This window comes from Colius striatus, chromosome 10 (genome assembly GCF_028858725.1).
Source record: "Colius striatus isolate bColStr4 chromosome 10, bColStr4.1.hap1, whole genome shotgun sequence".
NCBI classification, from domain to species: domain Eukaryota; kingdom Metazoa; phylum Chordata; class Aves; order Coliiformes; family Coliidae; genus Colius; species Colius striatus.
In genome coordinates, this window is record NC_084768.1 from 14,118,882 (window position 1) to 14,138,062 (window position 19,181).

Sequence of the window (19,181 nt, forward strand, 5' to 3'; positions counted from 1 at the left end):
ATTTGATTTATCACCATTCCAAAGTATCAAAGCTATATAATGTTTCTTAATACTCTTGAGTTAATGTCTGTGGATTACAAGAAATAAGTTGTACTTAAATTCCTTTTCTGCTTTTTTACTTTTTACTTGGAGAGACTAAAATGATAACTTATGCACAAGTGTTTTGTACTGTCTTTATCTTTGCTAGATGACAGCATTCAAGGTGTTTGACTTTACTGGTTTAGAATGTAAAAGCAGTAGTCATGTTGTTTTGTTTTACACATAATTGAACATGTGGCGCTCAGCAGATAACATAACATGGACAAGGTCAATATCTTGAAGGTCTGAACAAACCAAGTTATTAGAAATATCCCAGAAGCTGCTAATATTTGCATCTAAAGTATGTGGAAAATCTCTTGAAGGAAGATTATGAAGTTATTTTATGCATGTTGCTTCTTTTTCCATATGGCAAATATTCAGTATTCAGATGGGTTTTATTGCTGATGTATTGTACTGTTCAATTTTTATCTGCTTTCTCTACTTGTATTTAAACATTAAGAATCTCTTTACTGTCATATGTACACACACTTTTATTTCAACTTTTAATCAGATGGACTGCTGTTGTCTTAAGAATAACATCAAAGTAAATGCAGAACACTATGAATGAACATCTTGTGTTTTGCATGTATGATAATTAAGTGAGGATCCAGCATCTTGGACAATGGGCCTTTTGATACCTGCTTGAGAAAATTGTAGTGGAAGGCTTTTATCTGGACCCTCGTTATAGCTGTACTTAGAAACAATTATGAAAGCTCTGTTGAGTCAGCTGTTACTGAGGAGATAAGATTTAGGCTTCTATTTGCACAAAACCAGAAGATTATTCTCTGTGTGAAAACTACTAAGGTGTATGTTAAGGATATAATTTGAAGGCTCAGAAGTTAGATCAGCCAAAGCTGCTCTTGAAAGAGGTTTCCGAGTACTAGGAGGAAGGTGAAAATGCAAATACAAAGTACTTGATACTGTCCTATACTCTGCTTTCACCAGTTGTTCCTTTCCATTAGACCACTGCTTTGGTTGCTGAGTTCCTAGTTAAATCCTTGTGAGCAGAAGCCAAGTGTTCACAACAGGGACCTGCTGGAGGTATGAGCACATACTGACAGCCAGGCTGGATAATAGTGGCCATTTAGCACTGGAGTATCTTTTCCTAGGTTTGGTGGGGGTGGGAGGAGTGGGGTTTTGGGTTTTTTTTTGAGGAATCTGTTACCAACACACTAGTAGAGTACAAGATTTGGTTACATATATTTAGAAGACCCTGACCTGAAATATATTTTTATGCTGAAGTCAATAACAGCTTTGGTTATATACAGTTAGGTGAGGTATCTCCAGCTATAGACACTTTCTTGAACCCATAAGCACATAATTTAACAAAAATTGTTAAATCCAGAATGGTCCCTCTGCTCCATTCTTGGCTTTCCTTTTTTAACCTGTGCCCATACAACCCAGTCATCAGAAAGTGCCATCTGAAAGTTGGGATTGTTTCTTTTTATAAACACAACACAAAATAAAATTCACTGCTTTCTAGGTGCATTCTGTAAGACTCCATGTAATACATTAGTAGCTACTTGGTAGGACTGATGATCTTTTAATGAATATTCAGTCAACACTCAGAGTTATGATTATTTATAAACATAAAACTGCTTTTGGACACTTGAGCAACAGTGATGACAAACTACTGTGCAGCTTGTGACTAGATAGACAACTATGACATATGCTCTTGAAACCGAATTATGTAGTAATTAGTACTGCTCTGTTCTCTGAACTTGGTTATTGTAATTCTTTTGTCTAGGCCTGAAGCCACACATCTGAGGGGCTTGACTAACACACAGCACAATGGCTGGCTGGCTGGTAGCCTGGCACAATACTGTGACTCTGCTGCTTATGAGTTACCATGGCTTGTCATAAGTGCATTCCTTTGCAAGGTTTTCTCTTCTTAAGAATCCATCAAGTCCCTCCTTTCTCACCTTGCCTTCCTCTCATGGTATCATACTGCTCTGATGTTTACCTGGAATAGGAAGGCTGGGGAGAACAGGAAACCATGGCTTTAACAGTGTAACTCAGAACAAGATTCCTTAACTCCCAGTGAGTTCTTTGCCAGCTTTCCTTTTTTAACTGCTACACACAAGTGCCAAACTCATTTGCAAATTTACACCATTTTTCATTCAGGGGTGGGGGGACAATAACATAGAAACAGTTCAGAATTTTAAAACATTATGTGAGGGTGAGTACTTGCCAACCGAATGTTCAAAAGTAAATTTGTGTGCAGTTCCATCTCTAAGGTCAGATCTTGCTCTGAGAGTTTAGAAAGTTAGTTTGTGGTCTTTCTTATGACACAAACCTACCAGAGCAAAGGCAAATAAGTGTTCTAGATTACTATTCTGTGAATAGACGTGAAAGTAGCTTTGTCCTGTTTTTTTTAGCTTGCTTAGTTTCAAGTAGATAATTTGCAAAATCTTACAAAGCTAGGATTAATTTCACCAGCTTTAGCAATACTCCATGTTCTTCCACTTTTTAATACCCATAATCCAAGTTTAGACCCACACATGCATTTTTAGGCACTAGAACTAAGAGTCTTGATGGCAATTCCTGTTGTCAGTATCATGTCTCAAACTGATCTTGCTCTTCTTTACAAATAGAAATGAAGCCAAAATAACTCCCTGTCTTCTCAAATAAGTAAAGTATATTTGAATCTCACACACTCACTAGTATTCCTTTCCTGAAGGTATTGGACTACATAAGCAGTAGGGATGACTGGATCAGCAGTTGCAGCCGCTGGTGGGTGGGTTCCTCTTGCAGCTGTTCATTCCAGGAGTCGCATTGTGCTCCTGCCTCTTTTTTTTTTTTTCTCTCATGTTCTCGTATCTAAGAATGTTCTTCTGGTGCTTGCATGGTATGTACTCCAGCTGTAACTTAATTTTCACCCAAAGATTTTCAGACTAGTGTGCTCTCTGCACAGCATGGATATTGATAAGCACCTACTTGGCTAAGGGTATTTTAAGGTATTAGGGTGTTGATGGCCAGAAAGGCAAAAATAGCTGACAAGGCTGTTTTATGTTCTTTGAGGAGGCTGTGCTTTTTATGCATCTATCACTTGCCAAAGGTATCATTTCACTCAGCATTACCAACCTATTTTAAGTGCTTTTTCTGTTATTTTTATAACATGGAAGTTTTGTGCCTTTTTTTGTAGTAATGAGAATTTGCTTTGAATGAAAGCATAGATATTACATATTTAACTAACGTGTCAAAAACGTACTGACTAGGTGACAGTTTTAGGCCCATATTAGAAATTATGACTTCTTCAGCAAATATAGATGTACTCAAATTATTCTGGTCTCTATAGCTTCATGTAATCAGTAGCAGATTGACTACAAGCTCTACAGAAGAACCTATGATTCTGTATGATTTTTTTTTTACATAGATGCAGAATAAATGTAGTTAAATAGCATTATGCCCCTTCATATGTAACCAGTCACATAATCAGTATTAAATACTTCAGTGTCAGTTTGGGGATATGCTGTTGTCACTGAGCTATAAACTCACATAAAACAGCAACAGCACAGTGATTACCAGGGAATATCCAAAGGCTTTGAGTCTTTAGTCTGTGATATAGTTGGGACTTCCCTGTGAGGTTAGCAGAGATGTTCTTGGATTGGGAATGAGTTGATATATGAGACTACTTGACAGCTGCAGTTTTCATACATGAGAGCTGGATCCTTAACATCTTCATTAAAGCCATTTCTAAGTATGGCCCATGCTTTACTCTTGTAAGCAGTTTGTAATTTGCATTGCTCCTTGTGAATATAGCCATTTGCTTCTCATGAACTGTTGCATGCTGCCTACAGGAAGAATAGTTTCTTTGGATTACGCTTGAAGCAGGTGCTAGAGGGCTTTTCTAACTGTGAAATGTAGAAACTTTTCTTAGTTGCAAATTTGTTACAGAAAGCAACTTGGCCAAAAGGAGAGGTTCAGAGGCAAAATCTGCATCCAGGCTATACGTCCCTGCACTACCCAACGTGTAATGGTATTATTGCAGTTTCAGCAACTGCTTATGTGAAAAAGTTGTATTAGAAAAGCATTTAATGTAGTATTAGATGGGGATTAATGCAAATCATGAGGTAGAAAACAGAAGGAAACATCATGTTACTCATCCACTGTTACCAGACCTCAAGCCAATGCTTTAGAAACCACAGTTTGGTTTTCTGTTCTAGCTCTTCAGATTCCAGTACATGGTTGTTTCTCAACCAACTTGGATGCTGCTGTACTTTTCCTCTTGGTTTTAAGAGTTCAAAAAAAGAAGACACTACTATGAATGAAAAAAAATTCAGAGACTTTCATATGAATATTGTTGAAGTTGTGATTACAAGCAGGAATCTGCCCAGCTCAATCTAGTAAAACCTTTGTCCAAACTTGTAATAATTTTTTCCCTCTGAGAGTAGTCTCAAAGACAGATATTTATTGTTTTGTGCAATTCTTGTGTCATTCCAAGTCAGAAACTAATAAAACCATAACAACCACCGAAATAATAGTGAAGTTATGTGGATTTGTAGCAATTCAATTGATGAGCAAACCATTCCAGCTAATGGCATTTGGCCACTATGCTATGTAGTAATGGTTTTGCTGTATTGCTGTAGCAACAGATCTGGATGACATCGAGTAGCTGGTTGCTGCTGGCTGTTGGAAAGAAAACAGACTTTTAGCAATGTATGTGTAACGTCTGAAGCTAAAGTTACCCGAAATAAATGCCTGTGCTCTGCTGAGAATGAAGTATGAGGCACAGCAAGCCGAAGTCTGACTTATGGGCTTATGAATTTAATCCTTCTAATAAAGTGTTTCTGTATGATGAAAATGAATCCAGATATGCTAGTAATATGTGCAACAGTTGAAATCTGAGAACAAAATAAAGGAAAACTGAGACAAACATTTGCAGATTATTTTAAGCAAAAAATATCAGTTATTTTAAGGGCTTTAAGAATTCTAGTACCATAGGAACTGCTTCTGAATGTGTTATTTCAATGGAAAAGCTCTCTGGAGAAAGAGGATACAGTCAGTGAAGATTTAAAGCTTCACTTTCTCTCCTGAAGAACTAGCAAGTGATAAAAGGCAAGAAGTAGAAAATGAAATTAATTCAAGTGAAGCTGGAACTTAGTTTTTATTAATGGAGTTTTAATTAGAACAGTGTTTGGTTACTAAAACATTGAACATTTGTTACGTAACACAGACAAGTTAAAAACTTATCTGAGGGTTTAGTTCAATATAGCAAAGTAATATATTCAGATAGAGAGATCTTCAGAAGTCTCTCAAAGCAAAAGCAAAACCTCTGGAGACATTGTTTTTTCTTCTCTCTGTTCATTGCAGGTGATGTTTCTAAGTCCACTTTAAAGACAGAAAAAAAGAGTCACCTTTATGTACATTAGTGGGTCATAGGACAATTTACTCTCACAGTAATAGTGTTGTGCCTTCCAAATGAAGTACTACATTAAAGTATACATGAAACCCTCTTTTGAGACTTAAATATATTTTTCTGATAGTCTAATAATCAGGGGTCTGGTTGTTTATTTATTTTAAAGATAAAAACACAGACATTACCGTAAAGGATAATACTGAGGATTTCTGCCTTCGAGATACTTTAAGCATTGCATCAACGGACTCTTTTGTTTCCACAGCTGAGGTAAGACTCTTAATGATTGCTTCTTTACAAATTTGTTGATCTATTTGAACATTGAAGAAAAGAATCTTAATTTTTTGTAAGCAAAATTGATTTTTTAGGGGGAGGCGGGGGGGAGCTTTCCTGACTTAGTTGTAACCAGCCTCCTAGCAGCTCAAGTAATGAATTTGAGATCAATTTCTTTTTTGTCTCTGTATTGACAGAATGTTTCCCCAGCTCATTCTAAAAAGAAGTTGATTTTGAAAAATATATCAGATTTTCATGAGGGAAGAGGCACAAGTAGTTGGGCCTCTAGTAGTTTTTCAACCATTAATTGTATTTTTGTGTTCTCTTTTTTTGTTTTTTCTCCATTCCTTTACCATAACATAAAGATGTATGAAGAAGGCTTTGTCTTTTTTGGAATTGTTGGATTGGGGGGTTTTCCAAAGGAAATTATTAGAAGTTGACAGCTACCTATTTAAGTGTGTTCCCTGCATGCATTAATATACTTCATCTAGCTTTCCGTGATCATCTTGGATAAGACCAGAAAAGATGCATAAAAACCTAATCTTTATATAACAGGGCATTGTCTGTTAATTCAAATTTGCAACAGCTCCCTTGAAATGTTTGAAAGAGTTTTATGTACAACGAAACACTTAAGTGAGAAATATCTCCTTTCATAGTTTCTCAGAAGCTGAAGTGATCTTGAATAGCTCTCTTCTCCAAGGTACAGGAAAGCCAACTGGTCTCAGTAGATACATCTGTGCCAAATACGGTGATCATATATGCACTACAGCTAAGCTACTAAACTCAGTTGTAAAGAGATATATTTATAGTCTTAAAACATGTGGAGAAAGAGAGGAAAGAATCCATGAAGTATTTCATTCTGCTAACAGAATGATAAGCATAGTTTCTGAGAATGTAAGGAATGCTGACTGTGCCAGTAAATTGGTCTTTTTATTAGGAGAAGCAAGCAAGAATTCCTAAAAGTCTAACATTGTTTGTTTTGTTACATTCATATAAGTGGTTGCTTTAGTAGTCAATAAGGTCCTGATGCACAGCTGAGAATTTTTTCTGTTTATTGGGAAACAACTTGTGAGTGGTAAGTAAGAGTACTGAGTCTGTTCATTAGACCAAAGTAGTCAGGGAATTCCAAGCTTTAAAACCTTTCCAGGTTCCAGAGGTTTGATGCTTTACAGCTATGTCTTCAGCATCTCTTTACTAGCAGATGCAGCCTTAAAGCTAAACCATCTAGAGAAAACTGATCAGCATCTGAACAAAACCAATCCATGTTGTAATCTTCAGGGCCTGCTTTGCAGCACTATGTTTAGACACACGAGTTATCACTGCAAGCTTTGGAATCTTGAAGATGTACATATTATTTCAATATAATTAAGTATCTACTGCAGGTCATTGTAAAAATCCTGTGCAGTGGTCACCAACAGCTACTATGTAAACTACAGATACTTTCAAAATGGCAGTGATTGTGCAAAGAAGTGTTCACTACAGAGTGACAAGGAAGAGCTCAAGGAGCTTTCAAGAGTCCAGCATATTTGTGATGATGAGATGTGGGATGCTGGGTCTTTCTGCTAACATCTAATAAATACTGAACCACTGTTGAGGAGAGTTACGTAGTGCATAGGGGTACATAGTGTGGTAAAAAGCAGGTACTTGAACACATCTAATGAATGCATGCAAGTCAATTCATGGAAAGTAGTTTTAACGAACCATCCCTTTTTCTCCACGTTTTTCCTCAAAGGTAGTAAGTCCTTGGAGACTTTTACAACAAGGAGTTAATTTTCCTTTTGATTTCAGCTTGAGAAGTTCTTATCTAGAAAATGTTGTATGTACTACATGTTGTTAAACATTGGATATGATTTATCCATTCCCCTAATAGCTGAACTCTGCTGTTAGAAATGCAGATATGTGTTCAGAGCATCTTCAACTAATTTTATTTTGAACGGGGATGTTCATAAAGGCAAGCTTTCACCTTATTTTATTTCAAAAAGAACGGCCATTCCTGAACGTTTGCAAGACTATTTAAAACACAATACTATATGTTACATATATATGCATTGTTTATAGCTACATATAATGAATTTTTGTTTTAAATACTAGAAAGCATCAAAAGAAAATCCATGATGACTCCAGGAGCATTACAATACAGCTTCAGAGCTTGTGTGGAAATCACCTTTTCTAGTTAAACTTAGAGGTCGTTTTAGTTTCTGATTTTGAGTTTGTTTTGCTTTTTCTCCTCTCCTGTCCTCTTTTTGCATGCTAAAATAACTCAGTGTAGAGGAATTTGCACTTCCTTTCAGAATGTTATTGATTGAAACTAACTTTCAATCTGTAATGAAAATCATCTTCTCAGTGGAAATATGATTATACCCTCTCTCTTGCTGAAGTAGCCAATTGATTTAACTTTTTTAGGTTCAGTAATACACATTACAGCAATAACACTACGATTTTATTTCATCTGTTAGCATGAGAGGAAGTTGAGGGGTTTTTAGTTAAAAAAAGGCTAAATATCATCAAGGCTTCACTTAACTCCCAGATACCAGATTCTATGCTAACCATAAAGGCTATGATCAGGCATCTTCATGTGCTGAAGATGTTCTCACCTCAGGCTTGCTGGCAGCAGATGGAGACTACCTGCACCTAACTGTAGAAACCACGAGTCCTAATTCAGTCACAGTCAGTCAGTTTGCCTAAATATCTGAAGAAGGTGATTTGACTGAAGTTCACTAGAGAAAACTAATATAATCCCTTTTACCACAGAAATTACAACCTCCAAGAAAGGGGCAGGTGTTTACAAAGGGCAGGCACGTCCATAGCCTATTTCTTCTCATGCTTTGCAAATGAAATACAGTTAAGTGTAGTGTTTTATGCTTCAGTAACAGCTGAACCTGGTAAGAAATAAATTAGTATACTTATTTGTATTCTGCTTTGGTCTTTATTTTGGAAAATATCTACATATTGTTCCACAGCTAATTCTTTCTTAACCATAATGTAGAAAAACAAATTCTGGAGTCAAGACTTTTCACTTTTTCTTGTTTCTGCCTTTTCTATTGCATTATATATACGTGTGTGTGTGTGTGTGTGTGTCCTTTGTTTAGTAAGACGATACATTTTCAGTTGGGCTTTTTGAATTAGTGACTCTGAAACACAGTTTGGTGCAATAATGAATAGTTAAACTTGAATAAATATTTTGGTCTCAGCTGTAAATTGTTTTTAGGAAGTCAGCTTGTTCCAGTCTGTTCTTCCAAGCAAAGTAACTGATAAACAAGTGCGTATCTTTAAAATAGAAATTCTTTCAAGCTATATGAATTCTGACAGTGTACATTACTCATTTCAGTGTCATATTTCGGTGACCTTAAAAATGTGTTTCTTCACTTATCTTCTAGCTATCATCTCATCACTTGAGTCTCCAACTTGTGAGAATGCTATAGAAATCTGTTGAGGAATACAGATTTTTTTTTTTTACCCAAACAAATACATTTAGAATTGAACCTGAGATTTTTATGAGAGAAATTGTATGTATTTGCCTATAGTAAAAGGATACTGGTATGAGTTATTCAAAACATCAGTGGAACTTCCAGCATTGTCTACCATTTAACAATGTGTGATGCTTGTCAGAACACCAACTCTGTACTGAAATCTCTGCCACTATTCATGTACTTAAATGCTTACACAGACAGAAATAGGTGTTGGCACATGCTCATATTCTTCCCTTTAGCAGACAGGCCTCCCTTGGCCAAACTGTTGTTGCTGTCAGTGGCTCAATGAGAGTCTGTGGAGAAGACACGCTGAAAGCATGCTGCTTAATGTCTTTGTGAAGCCTCATGCCAGCACTTGCCTGTATGTCCTCAGTGACAGTAGAAACTTTTTGGCATATATTTATATGAAAATTTTAATGGAAGTTTAACATAAAGTTGCATTTTAATCTGATTTTTTAAAAATTTTTCTAAAGCAGAGAGTAGCTATTTTTTTATAGTTCAACTACCGTGAGAAGTAATATTTAAAGCTGTTTCTAGGCTCTGTTTTTATAGCCTGGAAGCACAAGTTTGTTTCCTCCATGCACAATATAAAGGAAAAAAAAGTTGAAATCCATTTTCTGGTCATTAACTACTGAATGATGTGTAACCCTCTGATTTTTGGGGATCCTTAATAACACACTGTAATGTTTGTAATGGAAATCATAGTTAGCCATTGTTTTGTGGATTAAATATCCTGTAAACAGGAGTTCTCTGATGAAAACTGTTTTGGAAGAGTAGTAAACAGCTGGATGCTTATGCTTCATACAATACGCTTTGGTTACTAGCAGACACATTTACCAGCAAAACAAAAACAGAGATGAGAGGATGTTACTATTTCCAGCTTCCTAAAGATTTGCATGATGCAATCATTCTGTACTTTGTGTCCTGACAATTTTAACAGCTTTGAGACCCATTAGATGTAACTAGTCAAATAAAAAGCTTAACTACGCAAACTAAAAACAAAACTAAGCAGCCTTTATTTTATTTTATTAATTAACTTTTGAAACTTGAAAGCTGAAACTAGAGCTTTCAGGTTTTGCAAGTTACGAAGTAACAGTCTTCTTAGTAGTGTGGTGTCTCTTCTATTTACCAGCTGAGTGGTGCTCATTGTGTTAAGCAGATGCTGAAAAGGACACATCTTTCAGTAGAATATTGTGAATATCTCTTTAAATTGTATTGTCTTTACAGAAATTGTATTAGCAACCTCTTTAACGAACTTCAACACTTTTCTTCAGCTTACAGAGCCCAGAGAGGTTCATCATACATATGGTCTAGATTCCCTTTGCCATTGCCCCTTGTATGAAGAAGCTATGCACTTAGCAGAAGAAGGCAAAATTTATTCACGGGTCTTAAGGTATTGATTTATGTCTACTTAATTGTTTCTGAGAAAAGCAAGAATTAAAGTTGCATATTCTATATAGAACTCCTGTCTTTTAGAAGTTATTCGTACTAGGTATTTTTTCCAGGAATTAGACTTAGTAAAATTTCCTCGTGCTTCTTTTTTTAATGGTCTTTGAAAACTTTTCTGTTTTGCATAGGACTGAAATGTTTGAGTGTCTAGGAGACAGTGACTTCCTTGCTAAGCTTCATTGTATTCGACAAGCTTTTCAGGTAAATAGTAAAACGAGTGGTTTGTCTGTCTGTTGCCTTCTTAAGGCTAAAGTAGGTGCCATTGAAACCACCAGTGCACTACCTGTGCAAGCATTTTTATAACATACTCTGTAATTCATATTTTTTGGTTGCTTTTACATTTTTATAATCAGGACATATTTGCAGAGATGTCCCAGTTTTGTGATTAGCTTTGGAACCTTTGTGCCAAAGGCTCACTAGAAATTTGCGTGTCATATTAGTTGTTATATTAAATTTGACTGAAGTGTTTAAGGTCACTTAGTATATAACCTGTGAATTACTATGTCTGTATTTCCTGAAACCTTTTCTAGGTAATTCTTTCAGAAACAGCAAACAGAGTATTTCTTGCTGAAAGTGGAAGAAAAATTTTGTCTGCTTTAATTGTGAGAGCACGAAAGGTAAAAGCCTTTTTAACTTTTGTTTTTAACTAATGTTTTATTGTTAATGTAACCTCCAGCAGATTTCGCTTTCCAGTGTAAATAAACCATCTCATTTGTGAAGTCTGCTTGGTACTCATCACTTTTCCTTTACAGAACCCAAAGAAATTTGAAGATGTCTTTGATGAAATGATACATTTTTTGGAACAAACAGATCACTGGGATAATACTGAAATGGAACTTGCTGCTAGAGGAGTGAGTGAATTTCTGAAAAGTGCTTTCACCCTTAATTATGCAAACTGTAGCATCTCAAAATAATTATTTATATTTCAGAGTTGTGGGAAAAGCAACTCTTCATTCTTTACATTGCTGATTTGGAGAAACAGCATGCACCGCTGCAGTCTAGTAACAGAAAGCATGTAATATTTTTTAACTTATCCTTTACTGAGGAAGTATCTTTACTATGAATTAAAATCAATTATAAATCTGCATCTTAATACAGAATTAGAAGGTGGTGCAAGCTAGATTCCACTGCAGAAATAGAAACTAGATTATTTAGATCCTGTTCTGATTTAATGCAGGTGAGAAACCTGAATTTTTATGACGTTGTTCTGGACTTCATATTAATGGATTCATTTGAAGATTTAGAAAATCCACCAATATCTATACAGAATGTAGTAAATAACCGCTGGCTAAATTCCTCTTTTAAAGAAACGGTAAGTATTTGTGTGTAGTCTTCATAATCATTATTCTGTAGCACATTACAAGAAGTCGATGTTATGATCAATAAAATATTGCTGTGAGCATTCTGATACAAATACACTGAAGCTGTTCTGGTGATCTGTGCTTTATATTCTTGAAGCACAAGGTAGAAATTAGAATAAATCCAACAACTGTAGGAGAAATATTGTGTATATTGTCTTGATAACAGCACTTATTTTTGAAGCAAAGAAGCTGCACTGTCCTTCACTGTAAAGTCTGTTTCAGCTTCCAGTACAACTGAACATGTACCTGAAATATTTGTCAGGAAAAAAACATTTTATTATCAGGGTTTTCATAATAGCAATTTAAAAGCTACAAGTCTGAGCTCAAAATATATATAATGTTTGAATGTGTTGGAGAAGATACATTAACTTGTCCTGCAAAAATTAGTTTTCTCTGAAGGAAGTAGAATTTTAGAAGTTTATTAGCCCCATCTTAGATACGAGATACAGGTTTTGGTTCACATACCAGAGGTTTAGCAATAAAGCACAAAGTTGCAAGCAAACAAAAATAAGTTATTACAATATAGGCATTCAAAAGTTGGGAACGTTGCCTGCACACTCAGATGTGCTTGTTTATTTGTCAAATGTCTCTCATCCCTCTTTTACAGACATACAGGCTGCTGCCATGGTCAGCTAGTAGAGATACCACTGTCATTTCATCCATTTATATCTATAAACTCACAGTTTTCCTTTTATCCTTGTCTTTAATTTATATATTCCCTCTAAAGGAGGGACTGGAACATCTTTCATATGAGGAAAGGCTGTTTAGTCTGGAGAAGAGGAGACTGAGGGGAGATCTTGTTAACATTTGTAAATATCTAAAGGGTGGGTGTCAGGAGGTTGGGACATCCCTTTTTGCTGTAGTAATTAGCACCAGGACAAGGGGTAATGGGATGAAGCTGCAACACAAATAGTTCCACTTAAATATAAGAAAAAACTATTTCACTGTTCAGGTGAGGGAGCCGTGGCACAGGCTGCCCAGAGGGGTTGTGGAGGCTCCTTCCTTGGAGGTCTTCAAGACCCGCCTGGACATGTTCCTATGCGACCTGATCTAGGTGAACCTGCTTCTTCAGGAGGGTTGCACTAGATAATCTCTAAAGGTCCCTTCCAACCCCTACCATTCTATGATTCTATAATTCTAAAAAAAAGGGTAACATGCATATATTTGGTTTTGTAGTTACATGATAACATTGCATTTTGTGAGTAGTAAATTATCTTGCAGTACTGGAGATGAGTCAAGTGAGGGTAACTGCAAGCTATGAGGGGAAAAAAAGCCTAGTACTCATAATCCATATATTGTATTTCACAGCTCCATATTTAGACAAAACTCCTTAGCTGAATCTGAAGCTATTGCAAGAATGTTTTTGCTAAAATGAAAAAGGACATTTCAGTGTGTTCACATGCTACTTAATGTCTAAAATAGCTACTTCTGTCTGAGCACACAGACGTTTATAAGAGACTGGTCCTCAGATAAACCTGGTGAATGTTGTAAAGTGTTGCAACTTTAAAATCAGTCAAGGATGTCAAATTACATTTGAATTAAACTAAAGAAAACGTTGCAAAATAAGATCTGAAAAGAACAGATATTAACTACATATAAAGTTAGTTATTTGTATCAGCTGATATTTTGTAGGTTTAAACTGTGGTACCATAAGATTGAAACTGAGGGAAATACAAATCCCCAAATGTAGAAATACAATCTTTTGCATGTCACTTGAGATGAGAAGTAATTTCTCTTGTAGTGAACTTATGTAGGATTTGGGGCAGTTTTTTCTTTGTGGGGCTTTTGTTTTGTTTTGTTTCACATTTAGGCTGTGGCTTCAAGCTGTTGGTCAGTACTGAAGCAGAAGAGACAGCAAATGAAGGTAAGTTGCCTTGCAAATTATATAGGACCAAAGTTACCAAATCTGAAGTTCTGCTCTGTAGCTTTATCAAAATAAATGACAGATCAGCCCTTCATCCTGTAGACAAGAGGCTGCCCACTGTGAAAGTTTAGCTTCTAGGACACCAATACCATTTAATTTTTTTTTTTTGGAAAAAGCCTCAGCTGAAAGATTTTTCAACTAGTTTAGGTCTAGTCAACAGTGGCAATAGCAATGTCTGAGACTTGTGGTCCCACATATGTACCTTGGATTTCTGCAAATCAAGGTCATTAGTCTTGTATTTCACCTTCTTATGTTAGGATTCTCAAACACATCTCCCTGCATCATCTCCACAGCTAAATAAAATTCAGTCCCGTCCCTTTACCTCCCTGAAGTACCACCTTCCTTGCCAGCAGCAGGAACTGTTGCAGCCTCCCTCACCCTGCTTCTGCGTCCTGACCTCTCAGTGAAGGACCTCTGCAGATTTTGAAGCAGAACTCTAGCACCAGCACCTCCTCACTTACACCTTTGCAGGATTTTATTAACCTAGTAGGCAAATGCCCCATCTCTGTAGTAGCCAGTCCAGAAGCAGAGCTGAGGCTTGCTGCAAGGACATCCATGGCCATTAGAAGTGGTTTTACATACCACAGGTGAGGAATCTCTGCTCAAGAATCTCTGCATTGACACCTTTCTCAAGGAACAGCTATTTACATTACTCTAAACTGCTAAAGACATATTTCATTGTAAAAAAAGTTGCTTCCAGGGGCAGTTGGTGTTTTGTAAAAGGTCCTCAGCTACCATTATTGTCTTAAGTTTTGAGATGTTACATCCCTGTATCAATATGGTAGCAAATTTTATATAAATAGATGCACTTTTCTACACTATTTTTATATAAAGGGATTGTATCTCCAGAATGGGTTTTATAGCAATCTAGTATTTTCATCTCTTATTTCAATGCAAAATCACATTAATCTGTAGTTCCTTTGTATACTGAAGTCTCAATTTTTATAAGTCTGTACATGTGTGAGTAACTTTAGTCCTTAAGACCAGTTTCATCAGTGCTGCTGGAGTCACTAAAAAGTGGATAAAGTTAAGCACCATGGAAGTCTTTGTAAGGGAGAGAGTGACTGTACCAGAAGGAGTTTGATGAATTTCTATTTACTTATGGACTGTTATTTATGTAGTATTTGTATGGTTTAATTTATAATTAATTTCTATTGTTATTATTCTATAAGATAACTGATGGTATAAATGATAAATACACATTTGAGTAAGTCAAATAAACTGTACATTCCTATATGATGTATAAATGTGTACTATGTTATATTTTATGAGTGCCTGTAGGCTGTAAAAGCAAGACCAGGGTGGACATTCATAGATATTTTATGTTTTTCTTTAAAGAAATAATCATGTGAGATGTATTTTTTCCCTTTCAGAACTGTGGAGGTTGTTTACTTTTTTGCAAGTTTCAGCTCTACGTAATGTATAGGGGCTCAAACAGGAATAATTGAGTAAAATTGTCTGGTCTGTCATATGGGAGTGAGAGCAGATTGTTCAGGATCTTTTGGGGCTTATGCCTACTGATCTTAAAATACTTAAGATTCAATGTACCACTGAAGTAAATACCTTCTCTTAAAAAAAAGTTGCTTTATTTGTTTGATAACCTAAAGGAGTTCAAATTGCCACAGCCCTGGAGCAGTCGGTGTTTTAGGCTTTTCTGAAGACTTAATTTTACATAACAAAGATTTACGTTAAATTTCCTGTGTAACTTTTGTCTATAATTTTTATGTCACTAGGTGCCTGATGGATTTTTTGCACATTTCTATGCTATTTGTGAACATATCAGCCCTGTTTTGGCGTGGGGCTTTTTGGGCCCTAGAAATTCCCTGTATGACCTGTGCTGCTTCTTCAAGGTTTGCAACTCTGTTTTTTTTTAATCACGGCTTATCTTAATTTTTAACAAAAATCATCTTCCACATTCAAAGAAAGGAGGGTACATTTGCATTTTCCTAAGATTCAGACCAACAGCTAGAAATGATGAAAATAAGTGCTTTCATATATTTACATTAAAACTTTTTTTAAGCCTAGAACTGTTTTGCAAAGTCTGTTTTAGTGCACTTCTGCCTTAGCACCAAAAGCATACATTTTAGGAGCCATGTAAGAGCAGCATTGCATACTTTTTTCTTTTTGTAAGTGAACAGGAGTTTTTCTCACTTTTTCCCCCCCTAGGATCAAGTGCTTTTCTTCCTCAAAGACATTTTTGATTTTGAAAAGGTGAGATACTCAACTATGGAAAGTTTGGCTGAAGATCTCATGCAGTTGTTAATCCGACACACTGAACTTTTAATGGCCTATCTTGGAGCAGATTCGCTCAGACATGTCAGTGCTTGCGTAAGTGGTCATGGGCATGTCATGACCAGTGGGCTCTTAGAAGCAAAAGCACAGTAAGCTTAAAACCCATGGCCCATGAAACAGAGTGCACTTTGAGGTACTCCTTCCCACTGTTCCCTGTAACGCCGAAGCTGTCATTGCCGGTACCAAGTGGGCATCTGAAAATGTATCATGTCGCTAAGTATGGAAAAGGACTCAGGGAGGTTAAATGTATGTCTATAGAAAGAACTGGTGAGCAAATTATTGTATATACCTAAATTCAGTTTGCAGCTCAACTGTCACTGTATTTATACTTAATGTATCCCAAAGCTTTTTTCTGTAATATTTGGGTAAAGTTTCTTTATGAAATACTGTACTTTTGCACAGATGATTTGTAAGTGAAGCTGATGGAGTCGTTTTCTTTAAAGGCTTATCGTACAAAATGTTCATTACAGAGTCTCATAATCCTTGTGTGTCTAGATCTAGAAGGTGTGTTTCGACTGGGGTATATGAAGTCTCTGATTCATGTGACACATGCAATAAAGTAATCACACTCACAATACTGTACATGTTGCCACTGCCCTGAAATTACATTTGTATGGGTGTACATGGTTGTTTTGTGTTGCAGTGTACTAGAGTGATGCAGCAGATGCAGGCACCATCGGGGCAAGAGTGACTTCCAGAATGCTTTTTTTAACTTTATTTTGGTTTAAAATATATAAACACAATGAAAGTGTTTGAGAGCACTTACTTATATATTTATATTCACAAAGCTCTGCTGAGTTCACTAGTTAATTTAAAACTTTTCCTTTTTCTAAAACTATGAGTAGTTGATATGGTGGCAGTAACTAGTCTCACACCATTCTCAGTTCATCTGTAGCATTTCAAAATCTATTTTTTAATAAGGTTGTGTGATGAGATTTGTTAATCATGAAACAAAATCAAAGGCAATGTTTTACAATTAAAAGCATTTCTGTCTTCTTCCATTCCCTGGAGGAAGTCAGGTGTCTATTTAAGTGGAAACGTAAGCAATTGTGGCCATCCACCACATGGGATGCAAAACTGTGGCTCAGGATGTTGAGCCCTGAGCTTTAGAGAGGAGCACAGCCCAGAGAGGAGGCATGAGAGACCTTGCAGTAACGTTTTTTTCCAGTGCTAAAGGTAATAAATAGTGATGATCTGCAATCTTTGAATTTCTGTAAACTGAAGTGTTTCATACTTAGCTTAGGCTCTTAAACTGCACTTTGATATGCTTTGCCACACCAAGCCAGCCCACAAAAAACTATCCAGTGTCAAATAACACAGAGTAAGTAATTACAGAGTAATTCTGATTATTCAGGTGCTTGAGAAGCCTGTTGTTAAAATCTAGCATGTTGAAACCAACTTTGATTGGAAACATCTCAACTTCTGTTGCAAACACAACCCCAAGTGCCGTCACTTGCAAAGGAGGGCCTGGGTAACTCTGTGAGGTTTACAGAAGCTGACATTTTGCTCCTTTTGTTGTACTCATTTGAGAAAAATGCTGAAAATGTGTCATACAACTTGTGTGAAATGCCAACTGATTATAGTTTGTTAAAACACACAAAGTAACTATACATCGACGTGTAATAAAACAGAACTTCCAAATGCTGCTGTTGGTCTGTTTCTACCATTCAAGTTGCTGAACTTGACCCCATGCTCCATGCTATACTTTTTTCTCCACAAATTGTGTCTTCAGTATGGGAATGGGAAGTTTTTTCAGCCATCTCACTTAGCTTAAGCATACTTACCTGCTCAAAAGTATCTGGGATGTGGCAGCTTTTTACAAGTCTGTGAATGAAATTATGTGGAAGAGCAAGGTGTCTTGTTGGGTTCAGGAGCAATAGGAACAGCTGGAAAGAGAAGTAAGAGAGTAAATGGCATATTCCACAGCAAATGTACTGCCCTGAGATTGCAGTGTGACAAAGGAAACTGCTGTGGTTTTCTGGTCTAATAAAATGATATAAAGGAAATGAAACCTGAACAGTCATCACAGGAATGCACCTTTTCACAGAAGTGAATGTATATTTGAGTGATTGTCATCTTATAAAAATGTCAGCTTATAAAACGCTGTTGAAGAAAGTGCAGCAGTGTTGTGCATGAAATTATGAATGTTTCCAGATAAGTCAATCTTCTCTGGAAACTGAAAGCCTTCTTAAACAGAGGAATGAAAAAGGTCTAATGAAACACTATTTAGAAAACTATAACATCTGGCTTAAACAAATGTTTCCCTTTAAAACAACTGCACTTCCATCACTTGTAGAGCTCTCAAGTCCACAGAATCAGATTGACCTGATATATTTCCCATCCAAAATGAGAGTTATGATATGTGGTTGCTGCAAGCTACCACCAGCCACCAAGATGCAGAAACAGTTAAGAGAGAAAGAAAGAAATAGAGATGGGAAGGGAGAAAAAGAGGGAGAGGGAAATGTGTGGATGCATGCAGGAAGGCTTTTCATCTCCTCTGGGTCTCTTTGAACCTTTTCACAAAAAGCATCCCCTTGTTCTGTCCTTCCTACCTCCAGAGACAGGGCTGTTTAAATGGGAGATAGCTGTCTCCTTGTAACAGGGACTGGAACTGGTTCTCTTACAGCCTAAGGTTTGTACACTTTAGTTGGAAGGTGTACAAAGAATATCTGGTCATAACCAGCCATATGACTTAAGAACTTCAAAGCTCCACCATCTTTGAAAACATGAGTGTCAGAGCTGCGCCAAAACAATGATAGTGTGGTGGGATTCTACAGTAGGTAATTAAGAATCAGAATTAGGTTTATAATCTCTGAATTTTTAAATCATTTGGAATGCCACTTTCCATGCTTCTAACAGCAAGCTAAATTTAAAAGCCATCTTTTTCTGCCATAACTGTACTCCAAAGATCAGAATTGTTGAATTTGTAGGGATTATACCAGAATCAAGTCTCTATATCATTTGTAATTTAGTTGTAC

General features: G+C 36.4%; 1 protein-coding gene across 3 annotated transcripts in view; it reads left to right on the forward strand.

The window, feature by feature from the left end:
- MIGA1 (mitoguardin 1) overlaps positions 1-18,285 on the forward strand; it is a 37,583-nt gene extending 19,298 nt beyond the window's left edge. For 2 of the 3 annotated variants that reach the window (XM_062003366.1, XM_062003367.1), the window contains exons 8-16: positions 5,604-5,704; positions 10,452-10,570; positions 10,755-10,827; positions 11,157-11,243; positions 11,379-11,477; positions 11,804-11,938; positions 13,798-13,851; positions 15,645-15,761; positions 16,078-18,284. In XM_062003366.1, the coding sequence (XP_061859350.1) occupies positions 5,604-5,704; positions 10,452-10,570; positions 10,755-10,827; positions 11,157-11,243; positions 11,379-11,477; positions 11,804-11,938; positions 13,798-13,851; positions 15,645-15,761; positions 16,078-16,296 (1,004 nt within the window). In that variant the 3' untranslated portion in view covers positions 16,297-18,284. Of the gene's footprint in view, positions 1-5,603; positions 5,705-10,451; positions 10,571-10,754; positions 10,828-11,156; positions 11,244-11,378; positions 11,478-11,803; positions 11,939-13,797; positions 13,852-15,644; positions 15,762-16,077 lie in introns of all 3 variants that reach the window. The other variant, XM_062003368.1, reaches the window with a different exon arrangement.
- The last annotated feature ends 896 nt before the right edge of the window (positions 18,286-19,181 follow it).